The following is a 19,157-nucleotide window of genomic DNA, read 5'->3' as shown; positions in this document are numbered from 1 at the left end:
GAGCAACATACTAGACATACTGCAAAGAACTCCCCAGTGAGGGTGTTACAACAGTTTAAAGCAGACCAAGTCATGGCTTTGCTACTGAACTGTCAAGAGCTTTAAATGCATGTGCGTTTATAAGGCTAAATTGTCGTGTACAAAACTGTCAATCACCTCATCAAACATGCTCTTGTATGTATCACCAAATAACTCTTATAAAACATATTTATCGTAAGGAAAAAATATTGGGGCAGATATCAAGGTCAACTAAGCACAGACCACTTCCTCAAAATGATTTGTGAGATGTAACTTAAAATGGAAGTTTGCCACCTCTCTCACTGAATATAATAGGAATGGGTGGGGTTAATGACTGTACTGCAGCCAGACACTAGATGCCCTCAGAGGCATTTTGGCTTCACTTTTGAACTGTGCTACGAGATCCACGCATATATATACAGTCAAATGGACAAAGGTTTCAGAAACTCGGATGGTGCGAGTTTGATATCTGACCAAAAATGGTTCCTTCGAGCCGGATTCGAACCAGCGACCTAAGGATCTCTATGAGTAATCCACTACAGTCCTCCGCTCTACCAACTGAGCTATCGAAGGCCACGAGAGCATCTTGACACCAATTTCTTTTAAACATAACCACATACTTCTACACTACATATATTGCTTCTACATGTTAGCGACGCGCTATTGAAGTTTTGAGCTTATAAGATTTCTTTCTGAATGTGTCGGGAGTAAAATGCTCCGAGACTCTGAAGCACTAAATAGAGAAGTAGACCTGGCTGCAGCCTACAGAACTTGACAGGGCCACATGTAAAAATTGGCGTTTTTAAGCGCACAATCAACTCCATCTAGACTGAAATACAGTTGAATCCCACCTTGTAGAATCGACTCCAACGCTTTGGTATAAACTCCCAATACCTGGAATCGGCTCTTTTGGGGAATCGACTCCCAGCCCGACCTCTCCTCGCTTGTACTATCTACCATGTATTTTAAACGCCCCATAAACGCTCAATCACTCATTCCAGTTCACTAAACGACTTATCGGGAAGTATAGAAACTGATAAATTACCTAATACGACTGAGAACAGAAAAAAAAACTTACTCTGGCACTTACACATCTACTCTGCGCACTTGGCTTCTTCTGGAACTCAATTAACGGATCTTGTATAGTAGCACTACTTGTATTGTTCTCTGCTTGATATATCGCTTTGTTTGTATTTTCTCATTTGTAAGTCGCTTTGGATAAAAGCGTCTGCTAAATGAATAAATGTAAATGTAAATGAGAACAGTTACACACAAACATATATAACTAGGGCAATTAAGACTGGGGCAACCAGGGGTAAAATTATAGGGTACTTTTCTGCCCTAATCTTAATTGGCATCATGTTTCAGATCTAGTCTGAAAGGGATAGATTAATCCCAATGCTTCTCCAACTCTGGTTACACCACGGTATAAAACAGTACCTTTTACTAACATTTTACTTGCTGAAATGTTGTTGTGACGTTTTTGTAGGGTTCCTGCATTTAGACATTTCATTGTAGTTAGAGGGGCTCTCAGTGTTTTAATCCCCGCCTGTCTGTCCTGTGGATATGGATATAACTTTTTGCATAGCTAACTAGACAGATGTAGATCACAACCAAAAAGAAAAGTTACAGGTAACAAAACTCAAACTCACTACACATATGCTCTTTCCAGACGACAGTAAACTACATAATTCAGTAAATTCAGTCTTTTAGAAGGACACCCTGCTCAAAAAACAACAGAACCCCTCATAGAATTTGTAATGGTTTTAATGGTCATAATAGGAATTGTATTGGTTTTAATGGAAACTGTAATGGCCCCTGTGGGTCTCTAGTGGTAATCTGTTGTATTCTATTGGTGGCATGTTTTGCTTGAATTTTCTCATTTGTAAGTCGCTTGCTTAAAAGTGTCTGCTAAATGAATAAATGTAAATGTAAATGTTATGTCTAGTGGATACCATTAAGGACCAATAATGGTAATGGTTTTAATGGTTAGCTGATGGCTTGTAATGGTATTTGTAGTGGATACAATTACAATTTCTGTGATGGTTTCTATTGTTTTTCACCAGGGCAGTGATGTCTCCTTCTTTAATCACTCAAATATTAAAAATATAACAGCAGAGATAACAGGTCTCTAGTGCATCCTTAGCAAGACTCTCCCACATACGGTCAAATATCCAATACAACCCTTAACCAATTGTTAATAAAATCAGTACTAACCGTTGGATGTACATTTTAGCACACACAGACAGGTGTGTTATATAAAATATTTTATTGTGGCACATGTAAACACACACTTGCATCATAAGACATCATAAGAGTGTTTTAGTCAGAATAGTGGGTAATGTCAGGATGGATAGTAGTGCTCACTACCTACAAATGCTTCTCTGAAAACACACTCTAGTCCACATTTTTTATTTACGGACAGTTTGATTAAGCAACATAAAATGTCTTAATTGGGTCTTAAGGAATTCACAATTAAGAACTTGTTCACAAAGTTTGTAATACAGTGCACTGCAACCTATTTAGTGTTTTGCAAAGGTCAGTGCTGTGTTGTCAAAAAAACAAAAAAAAGTCTGTACCATTCATCATTTCCTGTTTTAACGGCCAGTATTTTAAAACATGGTATAAATTTTACTTCATGTAGTCATGGGCATTTCAAGGCAGTTCAGTACATCCATTCTATATAGCCTACCCTGCACGGCAATCTATATAGACAAGTCATGCTTTGTACATTTGTCTCAAAAATACACTAGTGTATATAATTCTTTGGGCATTTAAGTAAGATGTTGCACATGCAGAGATATAGAAAACTGCGACAATCTTGTGGTGGATTTTTCTACATCCATGGAGCCATAACAGAAGTTTCTCTCTGTACCTAAAATTCAGCATGAATATAAAAAACAGTAACATGAATGTTATGATTGTTCTTTAGTTAACATTAAGATGCATACAGTACAGCTTACTTTGTTTAATTCGGGGAAAAGCTCCAGAATTACTACATCAAGCAGGATGTATGTCAGCTGCAAGGAGATGTGACAAAATTCCTGAATTATCATTTGTACAGTGGATTTCACAATGAAGGCAATAATTTATTAGCACTTACCTGCTTGTTAAGAACTGGCTGCTGAAGTCCATCAAAGAGGAGCTTTATCCCTTCATATTTTGCTTCCTCTCCAATACACTTTCCAAGCAAATCTAACACCAAAGCACCAATTTCACTTCATTATTTAAATATTATTAAGACCTCAAATCTGAGAAATAATGGCCCCTTTTCATGCAAACTGTATAGACATTTGAGCTTAATTTATTATACTGTCAGATGGTATCCAAATGAGTGTCAATTTGAGTGCAATTGACGAATCTGCTTCAGTGCCAAGCTCCTGTCCTCTACTCCCTTATTTACACATCAGACACATATGACACCTTGATTAACACTCATATACAGCACATGTAATTTCCTAATCAAACGATCTACCTTCTTAGCACAAGGTTCGGAGTGATTATCAATGTTAATTTCTATCGTTATTGTTTTTATACTATGTACTATCTAATCATTATTATTGTTATTATATTATTTACTAAAACTAATTTTGATGATTATTATTAACATTAAATTTGAACTATAAAATTCAGCATTTTTATAGTTGCCAAAAAAACACAAATTTACATATTCCAACCAGATGTAAGTTTGTTCAGACAGATATACCAAAGATGAAACTGATGATTAACAAATCGTCAGAGGAATTTGTGTACATTTGTTTTACATGCATAGCTATCACAAATTGAAATGCGCCTCATGCTGTATGTTCGTCAGCAATAAAGGTGTTACTAATTACTAATCTACTATAATACTGGAGTAAAGCACATGATGGACTAACAATCATGTCCTTCATTAGCTGAATAAAATTTGCATACATAAACATAATCTGTCAATTAAAACCATTCCAACGGAAAAAAAAAATAGTTATTGAAAGGGGATATGTGCAGTAATTTTAAAACCAACAGCTGCTCAACCTGGAATGTAATTCCTCATTTCGTCGAATGTTTTTCTGGCTCTTTTTTGCTTGTCTTCTAAAGAGCGTGGTTCACTGTTCTCACAGAATACAGCATCTAGGGAAGAGTACATACTGTCAAATGATAATAATATTAAAATATACATTGTAAGTGTCTGGACTTAGAAAAAACAACAACGACGTCAAGTTAAATTAATGACTAAACCCATTATAAACTCTAATTATACTAGTAAGTTTATTATGATCATTTGTTATTTAATAACAGATGACAGACCCACTTTTTGGGTGTAGTATTCGTTACCTCTGAGCAGAGTGATAAGTGAAACCACACGATGCTCTTGAAACACCTGGTCTAGTTTGTTCTGCAGATAGTAGTCAGTATATGCCTCCAGTGTGTTTTTAAACAGGATGCGCCCACCCATTAAGAGATGATGTAACCAATCAGGTATATGAAATACCACTCGTCCTGCCAAAATTTTGGGACCAAAAATAACTTTAGTTGTAGTAACATAAAAATGCTTCATAATTCTAAATTCAATTATTTATCATTCTCAATGCTCAATGTATAGAGTTATTATAACTACTATGGATGATAAAATAATGACATATAGTTCGAATAGGACTCAGGATGTGACTCAGGATGTGGAGACTTACCTAGAAACATTAAGTAATCATAAACTCCTTCTACGGTGATCATCTCCATAAAGTAATTCTGGTTGTGCCTCTTCTCTGTGACCTCTGAGCGATTTGCATTGTTTTTGTATAGTTCATTAAAAAGCTAAAGGATACCAAAGTGTATTCAAAGTCAAAGATACAGTTTCAGATTCAAACACTATTCTAACAGAAACAAAGCAAATATCAAACTAGAGTTTGATATTTGATATTTACTAATTCCAGTAAAACTGAAAAAGCTTGCCTTTTTGTTGTTTTCCGACGTGGGGCTGAGGATTGTGAGTTCAGGCCGGTTGGGTTTGGGTTTCGGCGATTCACATGAGTTGAAGAAAGCCTGGATAAATGGTTCTAGGTGCTGGCCTTTCTGTAGAAAAGTAAATATGCTAAATAAATCATTGGAATTATATCAAAGTAGTATCATCTAGTGCATTAGTTGCATCTAAGAAAAAACAACTAACCTCTTTGATTAGTTTGCTAGGTACAGATTTAATTATCTTCCCTGTAAGAGGAAAATATTAATAAAGTGTTAATAAAGAGTCTGTGTTCTACTCATAACTATAATTATGCACACTAAGTACCAAGATTGACATCAGGTAACATCTTGTCATGAAACTGCGACTCCACGCTGTGAGGGGAGAGAAAGTCTGCCAGCAGCTGGCTATTGCTCAACTCAGGGTGTTGCAGGAGTTTCTAAATAAACACACCCAGCATACGTATGTCAGTGATTACATACAGGGTATGTTGCTCTAACTGAAACAACAGTTTTTCTATCATTAATACCTGTAGGTATTCCTGAAATTCCTCACGCTTGGATGTTAAAAACTCATAGTTTTTAGGTCCAATTATCCGCTTGGATGGAAGTTGTGCATCAGGGAATGAGCCTGTTTCAAGGTAAAAAATATATATATACATACAGTGCTGTGAAAAGGTATTTGCCCCATCCTGATTTTTCTGGTTTTGTGTACATCTCATAGTAAATAGTTTTAGATCTTCAAAGAAATACAACATAAAACGAAGGCAACCTGAGTAAACATATAATACAGTTTTAATTTTTTTAATGAAGCAAAAAAAAAGTTATCTAACACCTATCATCCATGTGAAAAACTAATTGCCCCCTTCACCTTAAAATCTGGTTGTACCACCTTTAGCAGCAATACCTGCAACTGAACGCTTCCAATAAATAGAGATCAGTCTTTCACTTAGGTCTAGGACTAAGACTTACTCCTATGCTTTGGATCATTATCTTGCCTCTTCCCTCAATTACTGCAAGTTGCCCAGGCCCTGAAGCAGCAAAGCATACCACACCATCACACTTCCACCACCATGCTTGACCGTAGGTATGATGTTCTTTTTGTGGAATGCTGTGTCTTGTTTAAGCCAGATGTAACAGGACCCTTTCTTGCAAACAGTTCCACTTTCGACTCATAAATCCACAGAACATTCTCCCAGAGGTTTGAGAATCATCAAGGTGTGTTTTGGCAAAATTCAGATGAGCCTTAATGTTCTTCTGGGTTAGCAGCGGTTTTCACCTCGCCGCTGTTCCATGGGTGCCATTTTTTACCCAGTGTCTTCCTGATAGTGGAGTCATGAACAGTGACCTTTATTTATGCAAGAGAGGTCTATATGTCCTTTGATATTGTCCTTGGCTCTTTTGTGACTCGCTGGAGGAGTTGTTACTGTGCTCTTGGAGGAATTTTGAAAGGTCGGCCACTTCTGGGAAGGTTCACAACCGTGCCGAATTTTTCCATTTGGAGATAATGGTTCTCACTGTGGTCCTTTCAAGTCCCAGAGCCTTTGAAATAGCTTTGTAACCCTTCCCAGACGGAAGATGTATTTCAATCACCTTCTTCCTCATCATTTCTGGAATTTCTTTCAACTTTGGCATAGTCTATTATTGGGTACGGCCTTTTATCCAACTTCAAGCTGTTGAAAAAGTTCTATTTAAGTGGTGATTTGATTGAACAGGGTTTGCAGTAATCAGGCGTGGTTGCATCTAGTCCAGCTGAACCCCATTATGAATGCAGTTTCATAGATTTGGTGTATTAGTAACTACGGGGGCAAATACATTTTGGATAACTTTTTTTGCTTCAATAAATAACTATCATTTAAAAACTGTATTTTGTGTTTATTCAGGTTGCCTTTGTTTTGTCTTAGATTTTGTTTTAATTTCTGAAACAATTTAGTATGAGATACACACAAAAAAAGAAGAAATCAGGATGGGGCAAATACTTTTTCACAGCACTGTATATAACTGCAAGCATTAAAATAAATTTCACCTACTGCTTATAAATCAGATTGTACATACCATGAAACTCGGTAAGTTTTGACTCAAGAACATAAAATTCCAGGTATCTTCGGTAAACAGACCAATGTTCTGTCTCATGACCCACTAAAAAGCAAGTGAAAGAAATTATACTTTCTATTTTCACTGTTACACAGAACAATCAATTTATCTTTAATTAGATAACAGTTAAACAACTTAAATAGTTGAAAAAAACTTAAAGATTGTTGTGACTGACGCATTCCAGGCTCTACCTGCTCTCCTGTCATTTCTCTCCACATCTATGCAATACACAGGAATCCTCTCCTTCTTCACCTCATCATCAAATAAGTCCACATAGGGGATAGTGATGCTCCAGGCTGTCAGGTTACGAGGTGTACTTGGAGTACTGATAGCCTCCACGGGCAAGTCATCCTCCATAACCATGATGGCCTCCTCAACCTGAGATGTCAAATAGTGGGGAATCAGTAGAAACCATTTTTAATATGTCTTAGATAATATTTACTCTAATTCATATATAACAGGGATAACATCAATTACACAAGCAGTTAAGATCACGAATGACATCAACATAAACATTAATCACACTGTTTATAATGGATAGATTAGCATATACAGCTGGGATAAAAGTCACAACAAAACTAGAATTTAACTATTCAACACTATTTATATATACACAGGAAAATTAATTTCCAATAGGAGATCCATGTATGATGTTTTAGGATAACATGTTACTATATAGCACCCCAAATTTTTTTTTATTCTTACTAGATGTACAGCATAGTCTACATTTATGCAGGGCCAACTGGTGAGAAACATCCTATTTTTAAACTTGTCCATTACATGAGCCAAGGATGAGCTAGAGCTTGGCTAGTGTAACTACATTTGACAAACACTCTGAGTTCACAGAATGAGAAAGAGAGCCAAGCCAATTTTGAGGTTCAAATGTCAGAGGTGGTGCTGAAGGGAAACACAGGTAAATAATCAAACAGTAATTGTTACTTAAAAACATGGTCTTAAGGCAGAGCTCACATACCATATCATCCTCTCCCTCTGCTAATCCATAAGAGGGCAGCATGGCCCCTTCCATGGTGGTACTCTTGAAAACCCCCTTAATCTTACTGCCGATGCGGCTGATGCCAAATGATTCTCCTCGCTTTGATGTGTTCCTGAAAATAATACATATCCACATAATCAAAAAAACCTACCTGGAGTCCTTGGTAAAGATGTTTAAGATGGGCACAGCACATGCAATTGTCATGCATTTGTAAGGGGAAGGAAACATTTTCAAATAAACAATGAATTGCTTAAAGCAGACATTTCTAACAAAAACAGACTCAATTCAAGTCATTTCATTCAGCTCAAATCATCCATCAGTTGGCAACAACACATGGACAGCAATATACCACATGGTTTTCAAATGTATTTAACATTGACAAGAGCGCTCATCCACCCACCCACCCCCCCCTACACACACACGTACACAGACGCGCACGCAAACACACACACATGCTCATTTGTGTTTTGAATATAAAATATTAGGAGTCTTGTGTAGTGAAGGACAAGTCCCTCACTTAGAATAAACAACATGGAGGGGAAAGGATCAGCACTTTATTCCAAAACCAGTTTAGATTTCTGTTAGAAACAATATATTACACTGTGTTATATCTACATCTAGATAAAACAACAGTTACAATAAAATATATTGTTGCTCTCAGTATGGTCAACATACTGAGATTCCACACACACAAACACATGGGCCAGAGGGTTATCAAAAGAATCCATGCATACAGGGCTACAGGACTTGCAATGGATCCTGACTTACTTAAGCGCAACGGTGCGCCAGGCATTAGAGCAAGATGGGTGGGTAATGGATGAAAAATTAGGGGAGACAGATGCAGATGAGATGGACGGAGACTCTAGGTTCATGGTATAGTCCCACTCAGAAAAGCTAGAGCCCGTGGATGAATGGAGGGTCAAAGGATGGACACAGATACAAAGTGTAGTCCGTGGTATGAGAGAGAGAGACAAACAAAATTAGCTAAGGGGATCAAGGTAGTTATGTAAGTTGTTGCAGTAGTTGTGTAAGTTGTTGCAGTAGGTTTTAAGACTTTTTCACAACAATAGCATATAGCAGTTCATAGCTCCACAGACTGACTCCTATATTTTCTTATCTCAAGGCATGTGAAGGCCAAAGTTACCAGATTCTGTGTGACTGGTGTACAGAGCAGACATCAGGCAAATTTAATATAAATAAGCAATTTAGTGTCGGCTTAAAAAAGTATCTCAATTTATAAGAAGTCATCATGCTAGACCCAGACTAAATGAAAGAATTCTGAGCTTCTATAGGCACGTTATACAAAGCCACAACAGTGTTGTAGCTTTCACAGAGACATCTGCAGCTGACAAAGTAAGCAGTTTTTCCCTGCATTCCAGCATGTATATCACGTGCAGCATTATGTGGAGAACGGAGAGCTAGGTTGAGCATGAAGCCGACAGCGTACTCACCGGATGTCATCCAAACTCACGCTATTTCTGAAATAATGGGCAAAAGGAATTACAACTGTCCTCTGCAAACACTAAACCTCATAATACAAAGCACCAAATAACACATATGGATATAAAAGAAAGAAAATAACATTTAAGGAACGTGTTATATGTTGAATAAATGAGCAAAACATTTAACAAACAATAGAATATGATAAAACTGACTAAAATAAAGTGAGTGGGTAAATATAAGAAGAGAAGTTCCATTTTCCTGAACAACAAGTATTTAATAGTCAGCCTGTACAATCCGGTGGATGCTAAGAAGCTTGGAAGGCAGTGTTCAATAGAAATAAATAGCAAACCTTGTCTTGATAAGCAAGCCTACATATCTGTGTGAGACTTATCTGGCAAAGCAATCCTGAATTTTTAGTGATGCACACAAATGAAAGTTCATGGCCAAGGCCAAGGCTGAATTACCATTGCAAATACTTTCAGTGAAAAAAATGAAAAATTAAACACAAATTCTTGGGCATGGAGTGAAATCTTTCACAACATGAAATCAATATACACTGGGCCCTAAAACTTTATCTAAACTGTTCATCAGGCAACATGCTGTGTTGTGGCTAGTGTTGTTTCTATTTTGACATGAACATTGGTAGATTTGCAACAGATTACCACTTTGAGCATGCAAGCACTTATATACACTATACTACTTGCTTGATAAAGTATTCTGCATCATTATTTATTTGGTCAAAAACCAAATGTGCTTTTGGCCCTACTTTCAATTAATATCTGTTCTACAATTTGGAGACCACCCACCTGCCAAGTCTGGAGCTCCTAGTTGGGGATTCTGCCCCCCTCAACAGCTGCCTAAAATACTGAAACATAGTATTTGTGTAAGTTCTCCATTTTATCAAGACTTAGTAAGCAAATCTTAGTATAGTGGAAACTGTGTGTGTGTGTGTTTTATGTGCTCTCTATCAAGTCTTTCATACTTTTCGAATCTTTTTCAAATCTTTCAAATCGTTTTCATACTGCCTGCACAGTTCATTGCTTTGTACATACAGCTGCAAATATCTGCACTTTATTCCAAATATAGTCATACTGTTACTTTTACATCCCTTATATTATTTTTTTACATTTTTTGTTTTCTACTTGTATAACAGTAAATCTTTAGGTAAATTCTATTTTATGTAGTAATAAGCATTACACAGTCCCTCCGGGATTTCGCTATTTTGCAATCACAGAAATTAACGCAAAAATCAAGCAAACACCACAATATTTGGAGGAGCTTGCAATTTTTCGAAATTAAAAAAGATTTTCCACAGATTTGGGCCAAGACGCGTCATGTGACATCATCACGGCTCTCATTCAGCCAAAGCCCTCTTCGATTCATGTGTGTTGAACATGAGTACAGCTAAAAGGTTTAATTTACAAACAAACATCACTGCAAAAGATTGTACATAACAATTTTGCCAATTCAAGTAGTTTTCCACAAAAAAAGCACAAAAATTGTTTTTAAAAAGCAGCAGCAAAACCAAGAGTTTTGGTTGCAACAATCACAAAAAAATTCTGCAAAATCCTGTATGGACTGATTTCACTGCATGTCGTACTGTGTATGGTTGTGGGTGTGACAAATCAAAATAAATAAAATTGTTTGAATTTATAGTAGCCCGCCTCCAGTCCCATAGTTTGGTGATTCCCCTAATTGAAAACACTAAACCTGGTGATCAGTTGGAGAACTGTACTCCAAACCTGGACTAGAGCAGTCATGTGTTAGAAAATGATCCCACAAGGATGTAGTGTGCATAGAAGTAGCATTACCTCATCACTATGGCAGAACATTGGAGTAAAAACATTCTCCAACAAGGAAAGAACATGTTCATAGGCTTCAAACAGACAGCGCATAGTCTGCAGTTTTACGACGTCAGCATATGCGCCCTCTGCAACTGTAGGGGTAGAGAAACAATAAAGCATATGATGAAATCAAAGCCAACGTATTGCCATTCATGCACACTTATCTTTTATCAGTTAAACATGACTGAATTGAAAGGATAAGATCTGGGGAATGCCTGCTTTTAACAATTACCCTAAAACAACAACCCAGCAACTTACTGTTCCTGATCTCCTCAACAATGAATGGGTCAAAGCGAATTTTGTCAATGCTCTCATCAAGGCAGTATGTTTCATATATCTTTTTCACCTCCTCGTGTAGCATCAGTTTTTCAGCATCAGAAAGTTCTGGACGAAGGATCTTATCATTAAACTCTTCTGAAATATGGAGAGAAAAAAACACTGAGCTTAGAGGCATTTTTAATGACTTGAAACAAACTCTTGGGTGAAGCAACCAAGTACTCCCAGTATTACTGAGAGATTGCAAATCCTGGCTGAGTCTGCAACTGGCCCTGCTCTCTGAGTGGGAATGATGCCATTCCTTTCTTCCATGTCAGTCTGAATAACAGTTGACAATCATAGGCATGTGTTACTCCAGTGTACAGAATAAGTCCACACTCTCCTCCAAGCTCACTGTTTAGCTGCCCTAGGGAACGACTAGACCCCAAAATGAAAAGATGTACACAATACACTTTTTACTTGTGCCAATGGCTGAGGTTGTAAACCTTACCAACAGTGAGGCAAAACTGCAGCACATGAACAGCCCCTTCTTGCTTGAGGAAGTTCATGAAGCGAAACAGCAGGTCTTGCTGCTCCCGAATCTCCTTAAGTTCTAGCTTTAACACCTGATTTGAAGATTAATACTATTAATACCAAACAACAACAAACAGATGACATTTTTTCCAGTTAGGAATCTTAATCTTGTTCTTACATATCATAGGTTATATTATGCATGAATTCTGAGGAATGTTTTAAGTCAATGATGCAGAGATAAATAAATGCATCACAGAATCAGGTGAGAACAGTTAAGACTCACTGAAGACTTATTGTTGCGTATGTCTGCATACTTCTGCAGAAATGGGACAAATGCAGAGGCCGGTTCAGTGGCAGCTTCAGGCTGCAATGAGATATCCACCATCAAAACATATACACAGATATACAGCAAACATTTATTCAGCAGACTATAAACATATTTCTTTAATATTGCATTTAATTTTAATTGGAAAGTTCACTATATTCACTATCTTAATCACTTGGTACCCATCCTGACACTTACAAACTTCTACTCCTGCCGTACCCAAGGCCTACAAACTACTCCTTCCTTCCTGAGTTTACAAGCTTCTACTCCAGCTTTTAGGGTCTCAATCTTCAAATCCGTCTGTTCTGTGACCTATCACCTTCAAATCCTGTTGTCCTGAAGGCTACAAGCCCCTGCTATCTCTACACAGACTGACTACTGACTATGATAAATCTGTCACTATTACCGCCAATACAATAATAATGAGTGACTGGTATAGTTACCACTAGATATTAACTTGCACTTTATATAAACTTTATATATGTAAAGTTATATAACTTTACACTCAAGATTACTTCATCCTTAGCACCATGCTACAGTTTTTCTTTGTCACTTGTAGCTCTTGGCCTCCTTATTGAGAATTATGGCAGTGTTTAAAAAAATGGTCAGGAGGTTGCTGCTACAAAAATAAAACTATAATTGTGTCTCAAGTAACATATTATACACTATGCACTCTACTGTCTAGTGTATGAAGTTTAGAAGAGTAGAATCTACTCAAATGGAAAGTTTTTTTTTTTTTACAAACTGGAAGTATAAGCTGTTTCCCAGTTAATGGAAAATGATGGCAAACACACGCAATGCGACACTGCCAGCATTAGCAGAATACCCAGAATCAATGTGAATAAATTTATTCACTTTTCTGTTTATTCAATGTTTCCATTTATGCCCAATATTACTTTTTTTTTCAAATTCTGAGCAAATCTGAGCCAGCGTCAGTGCATGGTAGCCCCTACCCTTTTCTACTACGTAAGCAAAGCTGCAACCATTGAGTGAATTAAGTGTTTTTTGGTTGAATAAGTGCATCATCCAGGTACCTGAAGTATACTTCTTCTAGTTGGAATTTTCAGTGTGAACCCACTACTCACACTATTTATACTACAAAATGCCATATGAATAGGGCATACGTATACGATTTGGGACGCACCTTATATTCTATTAATCTCAGTTTGCTTTATCTTTGTCAATTAAGCTGTGTAACTGTTCTGTAAAACACATAGCAAATTTGCTTTTAAATATTGTTGTGCATGTGAATTTTGTATTAAATTAATTTCTAAATATTTGCTGCACTGTTTCACTGCTTTAAGGTGTTTTCTTTTCTGACATTTGGTCCGGAAAAAAACATTATTATTCAAGATCACAGACAGCAACAACATAACTATTTAAGACTTACTGGAGAGTTGTCAATGAAAATATGCAGCAACTGGTTCACAGTATCCTAAAAGAGAAAAATATATGAATTATATATGCACAAAAAACAACCATCTTAGAAACAGGTTTCTTTCACACGGACACTCACAGGATCAGCCAAGTAATCCATGGAAGGAAGGAATACAGAGCCAGCAAGAACCTCTCTTATCAGAAGAGTAAGAGATCTGGAAAATACACAGGCATGCAACAGAAGAAGAAAAAGAAAAAGCAGAGAAATGTTGCTAACACTCAATGACAGAGCTTCCTTACCTGCAGTCAGTAGCTTTTGGAGGCAAAATATATAGGAAAAGTATCTCAGTAAGCTTGCGTAGGTAGAGCAGCTCATCCCTCCTGCTGCGCAAGGCCACATGCAGATCAGGGCCATACTCCTCTAACGCAGCCTGCTGCAGATGCTCCGAGTTCTTCACTAAAGCACACACAGAACAGAGACAAAGTTAACTCCAGAGTTAAGTACAATATCTTTCAAACATGAGAAAGTTTTTTAATGCTTTAAAAAAAAAAACTTTTATTTTCTGCAAAACACTGGGTTCAAAACCTTTTTCTGTAATGTCTAGCAAAGTTGAAGACATAGGAATCTTGGGCCACTCGTCCATGCAGAAAATTTCAAACCCACTTACAGAATGTTCTTAGGTTTGTTCATACGGTCTACCTTCATCAACTCAGAAAACCCATAATGTTGTAATATGGTTGAAATCAAGAGACAATCTGGAGCCATGGTCACTGCAAAGCACTGATTTTGTATTTCCCATAAATGTTTCTGGATTGATGTTGGTGTAGGTGTGGTGTTAGTGTCGCTGTAAGATTGATCTATGGCCAAGTCTTATTTTCCAGTTAGAAGAAAGTAAATTTTTGGCTAAAATATCCTGATGATGCCATCTTGCCATCTATTGCCCCCTTGTGGAGCCCTAACACATAATCATGCATGATTAAATACCTTTTTGTCTTGCTTTGGCAATTATTTCAATGTGTTTCATGGCAACTTTAAGTAGTTTGAGTGTTATGAGAGATGGAATATCAACCTGTGAAGCAAAAGAGAAGTTCACATTAGCAATGCAAAGAAAAGACACCTTTGATGTGATAACAATGATGGGCTAACTATCAAACAGCAAAATCAGACGCTAACTAAAAAATAAAAATTATGAAATAGCACATTACTCTCTGTGCTCGGCGAACCAGCACCGCAGCTACAAAGCGCAAGGTCACTCTGAGATCATCCACAAATGCCTCATCATCTGTAATATCCCTACCAACAAGGATTCATTTTAATTGCCATGTCTTAATATACAAAGACCTGAATGGATGCAATCAACATACCTGTACCATGGGTACACAAAGTTTTCAAGGACGAGCTCAAGAATCTGAGGACAGATAACATTCTGCACTAACCATTCAAAGCTCTAAAGAAATTTGTCTTAAACTGAGGTGATATGAAGTTCTCAAACCTCTGAAAGAGACGCATCCACCTTGGAGTGAACTTTTAGATCCAACCATGGCCGATAGTTTTCTAGAAGCAATGTTGGTCTAACATAAGAAACAACAAAAATCAATAATTTTAGTAACTTAATATGGGTTAATCTTAGATGAGGATGAAACTCTAGCAGTTAAAATTACCTGTGTCTTGTGCATTTAATTTTCCCACAGACGGCACAGCTGTGGGCGAAAGGAAACAGCTCTTGCTGCTCAGGCTGTTAACACAAAAAAAGTCGACTGAAATTCTGAAAGATGTGTATTAAAGTAATGTGAGGGGAAATAAGCATTCAGAGATTTCGTTATTTAATAGACTTCCACTGCATATAACTACTTCAAATTTAGAAACATAATTTCTTTTGACTTCCATCGATCCATCCATCCCTTTTCTATACTGCTTATCCTTCAGGGTCGTGGGGAACCTGAAGCCTATCCCAAGGAACATCAGGCACAAGGTGGGGTACACCCTGGACGGGGTGCCAATCCATCGCAGGGCACGATCACATACACAGACACACACACTATGGACACTTTGGACATGCCAATCAGCTTACCATGCAGGTTTTTGGACTGGGGGAGGAAACTGGAGTACCCAGAGAAAACCCCTGCAGCACGGGGAAAACGTGCAAACTCCACACATACAGGGCAGTGACGAGAATCGAACCCCCAACCCTGGCAGTGTGAAGCAAACGTGCTAACCACTAAGCCACTTTTGACTTTGTATTTCTAAATATTAGGAATGTAATATAAGGATGCACAAATTATTTGGATTGCACAAATAATGTATCCTAAATTAATACGATTACAGATACAAACAAAAGAGGGTTTCTTTTTTCTTCTTCTCCAGACTAGGTGTTCAATGGGATCCCACAGGACAAAATGAAAAAAGTCATACAAGGTTTTTATTTGTATGTTTAGCTTTAAAGAAAATTTCAAGGAATCCTTGTAAAAACGGTGGCGAGGTTTCCACCCCAACTACAACTTAAAAACGACAAAAAAAAGAGACTTTAAACTATCCCAAATTATTCGGGAATAGGAAAATGCAGACATATGTCTTCTTTATCTCTTGGGAAACAAGTTAACAGTGGTGCGAATACACAGCCATTATATACCAAACCTGGCAACCCTGCTCACATGACCCAGTTCAATAACATGGGCATGTTCAGAGGTGCTATTCTTTGCCAGTGGTTTGCTCCAGTAACCTGACTGAAACACTGCCATACTAATCCCCAAAATAAATCCATATTTCTCCCATATTTCTATACACACAAAATAAATATGCTTTCATATATTGAGCCCCTGCTCCAAATAGCTCAAACAGACTGCACTCTGTGCATACGGCAGCATATCTCTGCTGGGATCTGCAAAAAATTATCATTTCTAAGATAATTTTTAAACTTTCTAACTTGTACATTTAATTCACATTTTTCATTATTCTTAAATGATTGTTGTCCAACATTATTAAAATCAAATGGGCATTAGAAATAAATTGACCTGCAGCAGCATTACAAGTGCATCCCAGCTTTATAATAGAGTCTGAGAGCATGTCGAGTGAACTTTCTGGAATGGATCAAAAACTGAAGTAAATGAGACCAGATATTATTTGATGGCCATTGTTGTCAATTTTAAATAACAGTTTCTTGACTTGGGAAAGACTGTATCTTTGAAACTTAGTTTGCTTACTCAGTCACATGATCTGTAAATAGCTCTTTGTTATTATAATTTGCGAATTAAAAATGGCTTATTTTTCCAGCAGTCCTGGGGGGGTTTTTAGTTGTTGTTTATTTATTTATTTATTTAAAGTGTTTTTATTCCAACAAATAGTGATAGAGTTAACGTTACAAAAAAACCTTTTGGAACAGACCACGGACACTCCGGTTTAAATCTGAATATGAAAACTTATACAAATGTTCTTATGCAAATTGTACCCGATAGCATTATAAATTATATTGCCATTAGTTATCAATCATGATGGTGGTGAAGGAGCTTCCTAAGGTTCTTAGGGAAATTATTAAACAACACTTGAGTAGGGAAAAAACTACAATGCCATACCAAAGACCTTAAGCATCAATATTAACAAAAGTACTAATGTTGAAAATGTATACATTTTGTTTAAAAAAAAAAACCCTTATATTTTAATGATTATAAATACATACTTTTTGTTCATATTTATAAATACAAAGTCAAAAGACATTGTGTGTGTAAATTTGAAGAGGATTATTGGCACTGGAGTAGTGCAAATGAAGGCATACATTAAATAAATAAAAAATACATAAATAAAAAGTGTCTGAATACTTACTTCCTCACTGTATAGTGGACAAATTACTTTTTTTAAGTGTACCTTTTTCTTAGGTTTAATTGTTATGAGGACATTGGGAAGCAGCGTCTCAGGCCCCAAGGAGCAATAAAAGGTAACCACTCCCGCTAAGAATGACCAAAAAATTACAATAATGTGAAGATACCTGAAACACAGACAGAACACGTGTTAATGCCTATGTGCCATACACTTAATAGAGGTACCAAACTATACTTTTCCTTGTCGCTGGACTGGTATCAAGGGTACATCTTTGGCCCTTTTAGTATGCATATTTTACCTGATATGCGCATGTGACATACCTTTAATTAGCTTGTAGTATAAAGCTTTAAAAAGGTACATGAGTGGCCCTTAAGGTCCAAGTGACATGCCTTCAATTCTTTTTTTTTTTTTAAATAACATAAAATATTTACATTTCCAGGTGAAAATAAATGCTTCCTAAGTACAAAAGATGTACCCATGAATGATAAAACTCAAGCGACATGTATAGTTATGTAGCGTTATATCCGAGTGTGTTGACAGTACTGCCCTGCTGAAAATAAGAACTATAGAAACCCTCACAGAATTTGTAATGTTTATAATGAAAAATGTAATGGTCTCTGTGAATTTCTACTGTAAAACGTGTGTCTTCTATTGGTGGCATGTTATGTCTAATGGATACCATTAAGGACCAATAATGGTAACTTTTTTTTAATGGTTAGCTGATTATTTGTAATGGTATTTGTAGTGGAAACCATTAGAATTCCTGTGAGGGTTTATATTGTATTGTATTTTCTTCTCTTCAGCAGGGTGATGTGAATGGCGTATAACGCATTTATTAAACCTAAATCCAACTATTACCTATTCAGTAAGACAGTAGACAGAAGCAGGAGTACAAGAAGAAAGCAGAAGACAGGATATTGGCGGCCCACCTCTCTCCACAGCTCCAGCCTCCGCCTCACCTTCCGTAAATACACTCGGAGTAAAGACATTAGACAGAGCTGCGAGGTGAAAATAAGGTAAAGGAGCCGTGCGTTCATTTCTCAAGTTTCTCACAATAATAATGGCATGAAGACGAAGCCTATTGACAGCTGCGTTCATGAAACTCAACTACGCGACTATCAATGTACTTACCACAAGGAAGGCTATTCTAACACTATCTACAGCCTGAGCTAGTTGTTTGTTTTGACAGACGGACAGCGCCGCTACATTACTCTTCACGAAACAGACCAGCGGAAATAACGAGCTCGTCAAGCGCAGTCATACATTAACCTTTATACTGCATCATTTCTTCCATATCAATTGTTCCAGTTGTGCTCGCTCCTGATATGCTTTGTAACGGTCCCACACGTTGTTCGTTTAGGGTTTGGTCCCAGAGAGTTGCGTCATATCCGGGTGGAGGCGCGCCTGTGAACACGTGTTCTTCCTCAGCACTGGAGCAGTTCGGCAGTGAAGCACATGGCACGACTCCTTCGTTTTAAGGAACGCCGAAGTAACTTCGGAAAGCATATGAAATTAAATATAAAT

General features: G+C 37.2%; 1 protein-coding gene and 1 non-coding gene across 6 annotated transcripts; both read right to left on the bottom strand.

Moving 5' to 3' along the window:
* Positions 1-502: 502 nt before the first annotated feature.
* trnay-gua (transfer RNA tyrosine (anticodon GUA)) lies at positions 503-591 on the bottom strand. The gene is given in 2 exon segments: positions 503-538; positions 555-591. It is a non-coding gene; the product is annotated as a tRNA-Tyr (tRNA).
* Positions 592-1,594: 1,003 nt separating this feature from the next.
* On the bottom strand, positions 1,595-19,150 carry LOC128612434 (sorting nexin-14). 5 transcript variants are annotated; one of them, XM_053632601.1, is made up of 31 exons: positions 18,765-18,869; positions 18,492-18,631; positions 17,637-17,799; positions 15,482-15,555; positions 15,313-15,391; positions 15,185-15,228; positions 15,026-15,113; positions 14,805-14,889; positions 14,120-14,276; positions 13,959-14,034; positions 13,833-13,877; positions 12,401-12,481; positions 12,095-12,209; positions 11,587-11,742; positions 11,296-11,420; positions 10,291-10,349; positions 9,493-9,519; positions 8,810-8,935; positions 8,021-8,153; positions 7,239-7,425; positions 7,009-7,092; positions 5,484-5,584; positions 5,282-5,393; positions 5,162-5,202; positions 4,948-5,067; positions 4,686-4,809; positions 4,333-4,497; positions 4,033-4,128; positions 3,122-3,213; positions 2,982-3,038; positions 1,595-2,893 (listed from the first exon to the last, which is right to left on the bottom strand). In XM_053632601.1, the coding sequence occupies exons 2-31, from the start codon at positions 18,620-18,622 to the stop codon at positions 2,855-2,857; spliced, it is 2,982 nt and encodes a 993-aa protein (XP_053488576.1). In that variant the 5' UTR covers positions 18,623-18,631; positions 18,765-18,869; the 3' UTR covers positions 1,595-2,854. The 5 variants fall into 5 exon arrangements, with proteins under 5 accessions (XP_053488576.1, XP_053488571.1, XP_053488572.1 ...); XM_053632596.1 differs by lacking the exon at positions 8,810-8,935 and having other exon boundaries at positions 18,492-19,150; XM_053632598.1 differs by lacking the exon at positions 8,810-8,935 and having other exon boundaries at positions 1,596-2,893; positions 17,679-17,799; positions 18,492-19,150.
* Between the last annotated feature and the right edge of the window lie 7 nt (positions 19,151-19,157).

This window comes from Ictalurus furcatus, chromosome 9 (genome assembly GCF_023375685.1).
Source record: "Ictalurus furcatus strain D&B chromosome 9, Billie_1.0, whole genome shotgun sequence".
Lineage (NCBI taxonomy): Eukaryota > Metazoa > Chordata > Actinopteri > Siluriformes > Ictaluridae > Ictalurus > Ictalurus furcatus.
This window is presented reverse-complemented; position numbering and strand designations above follow the sequence as displayed.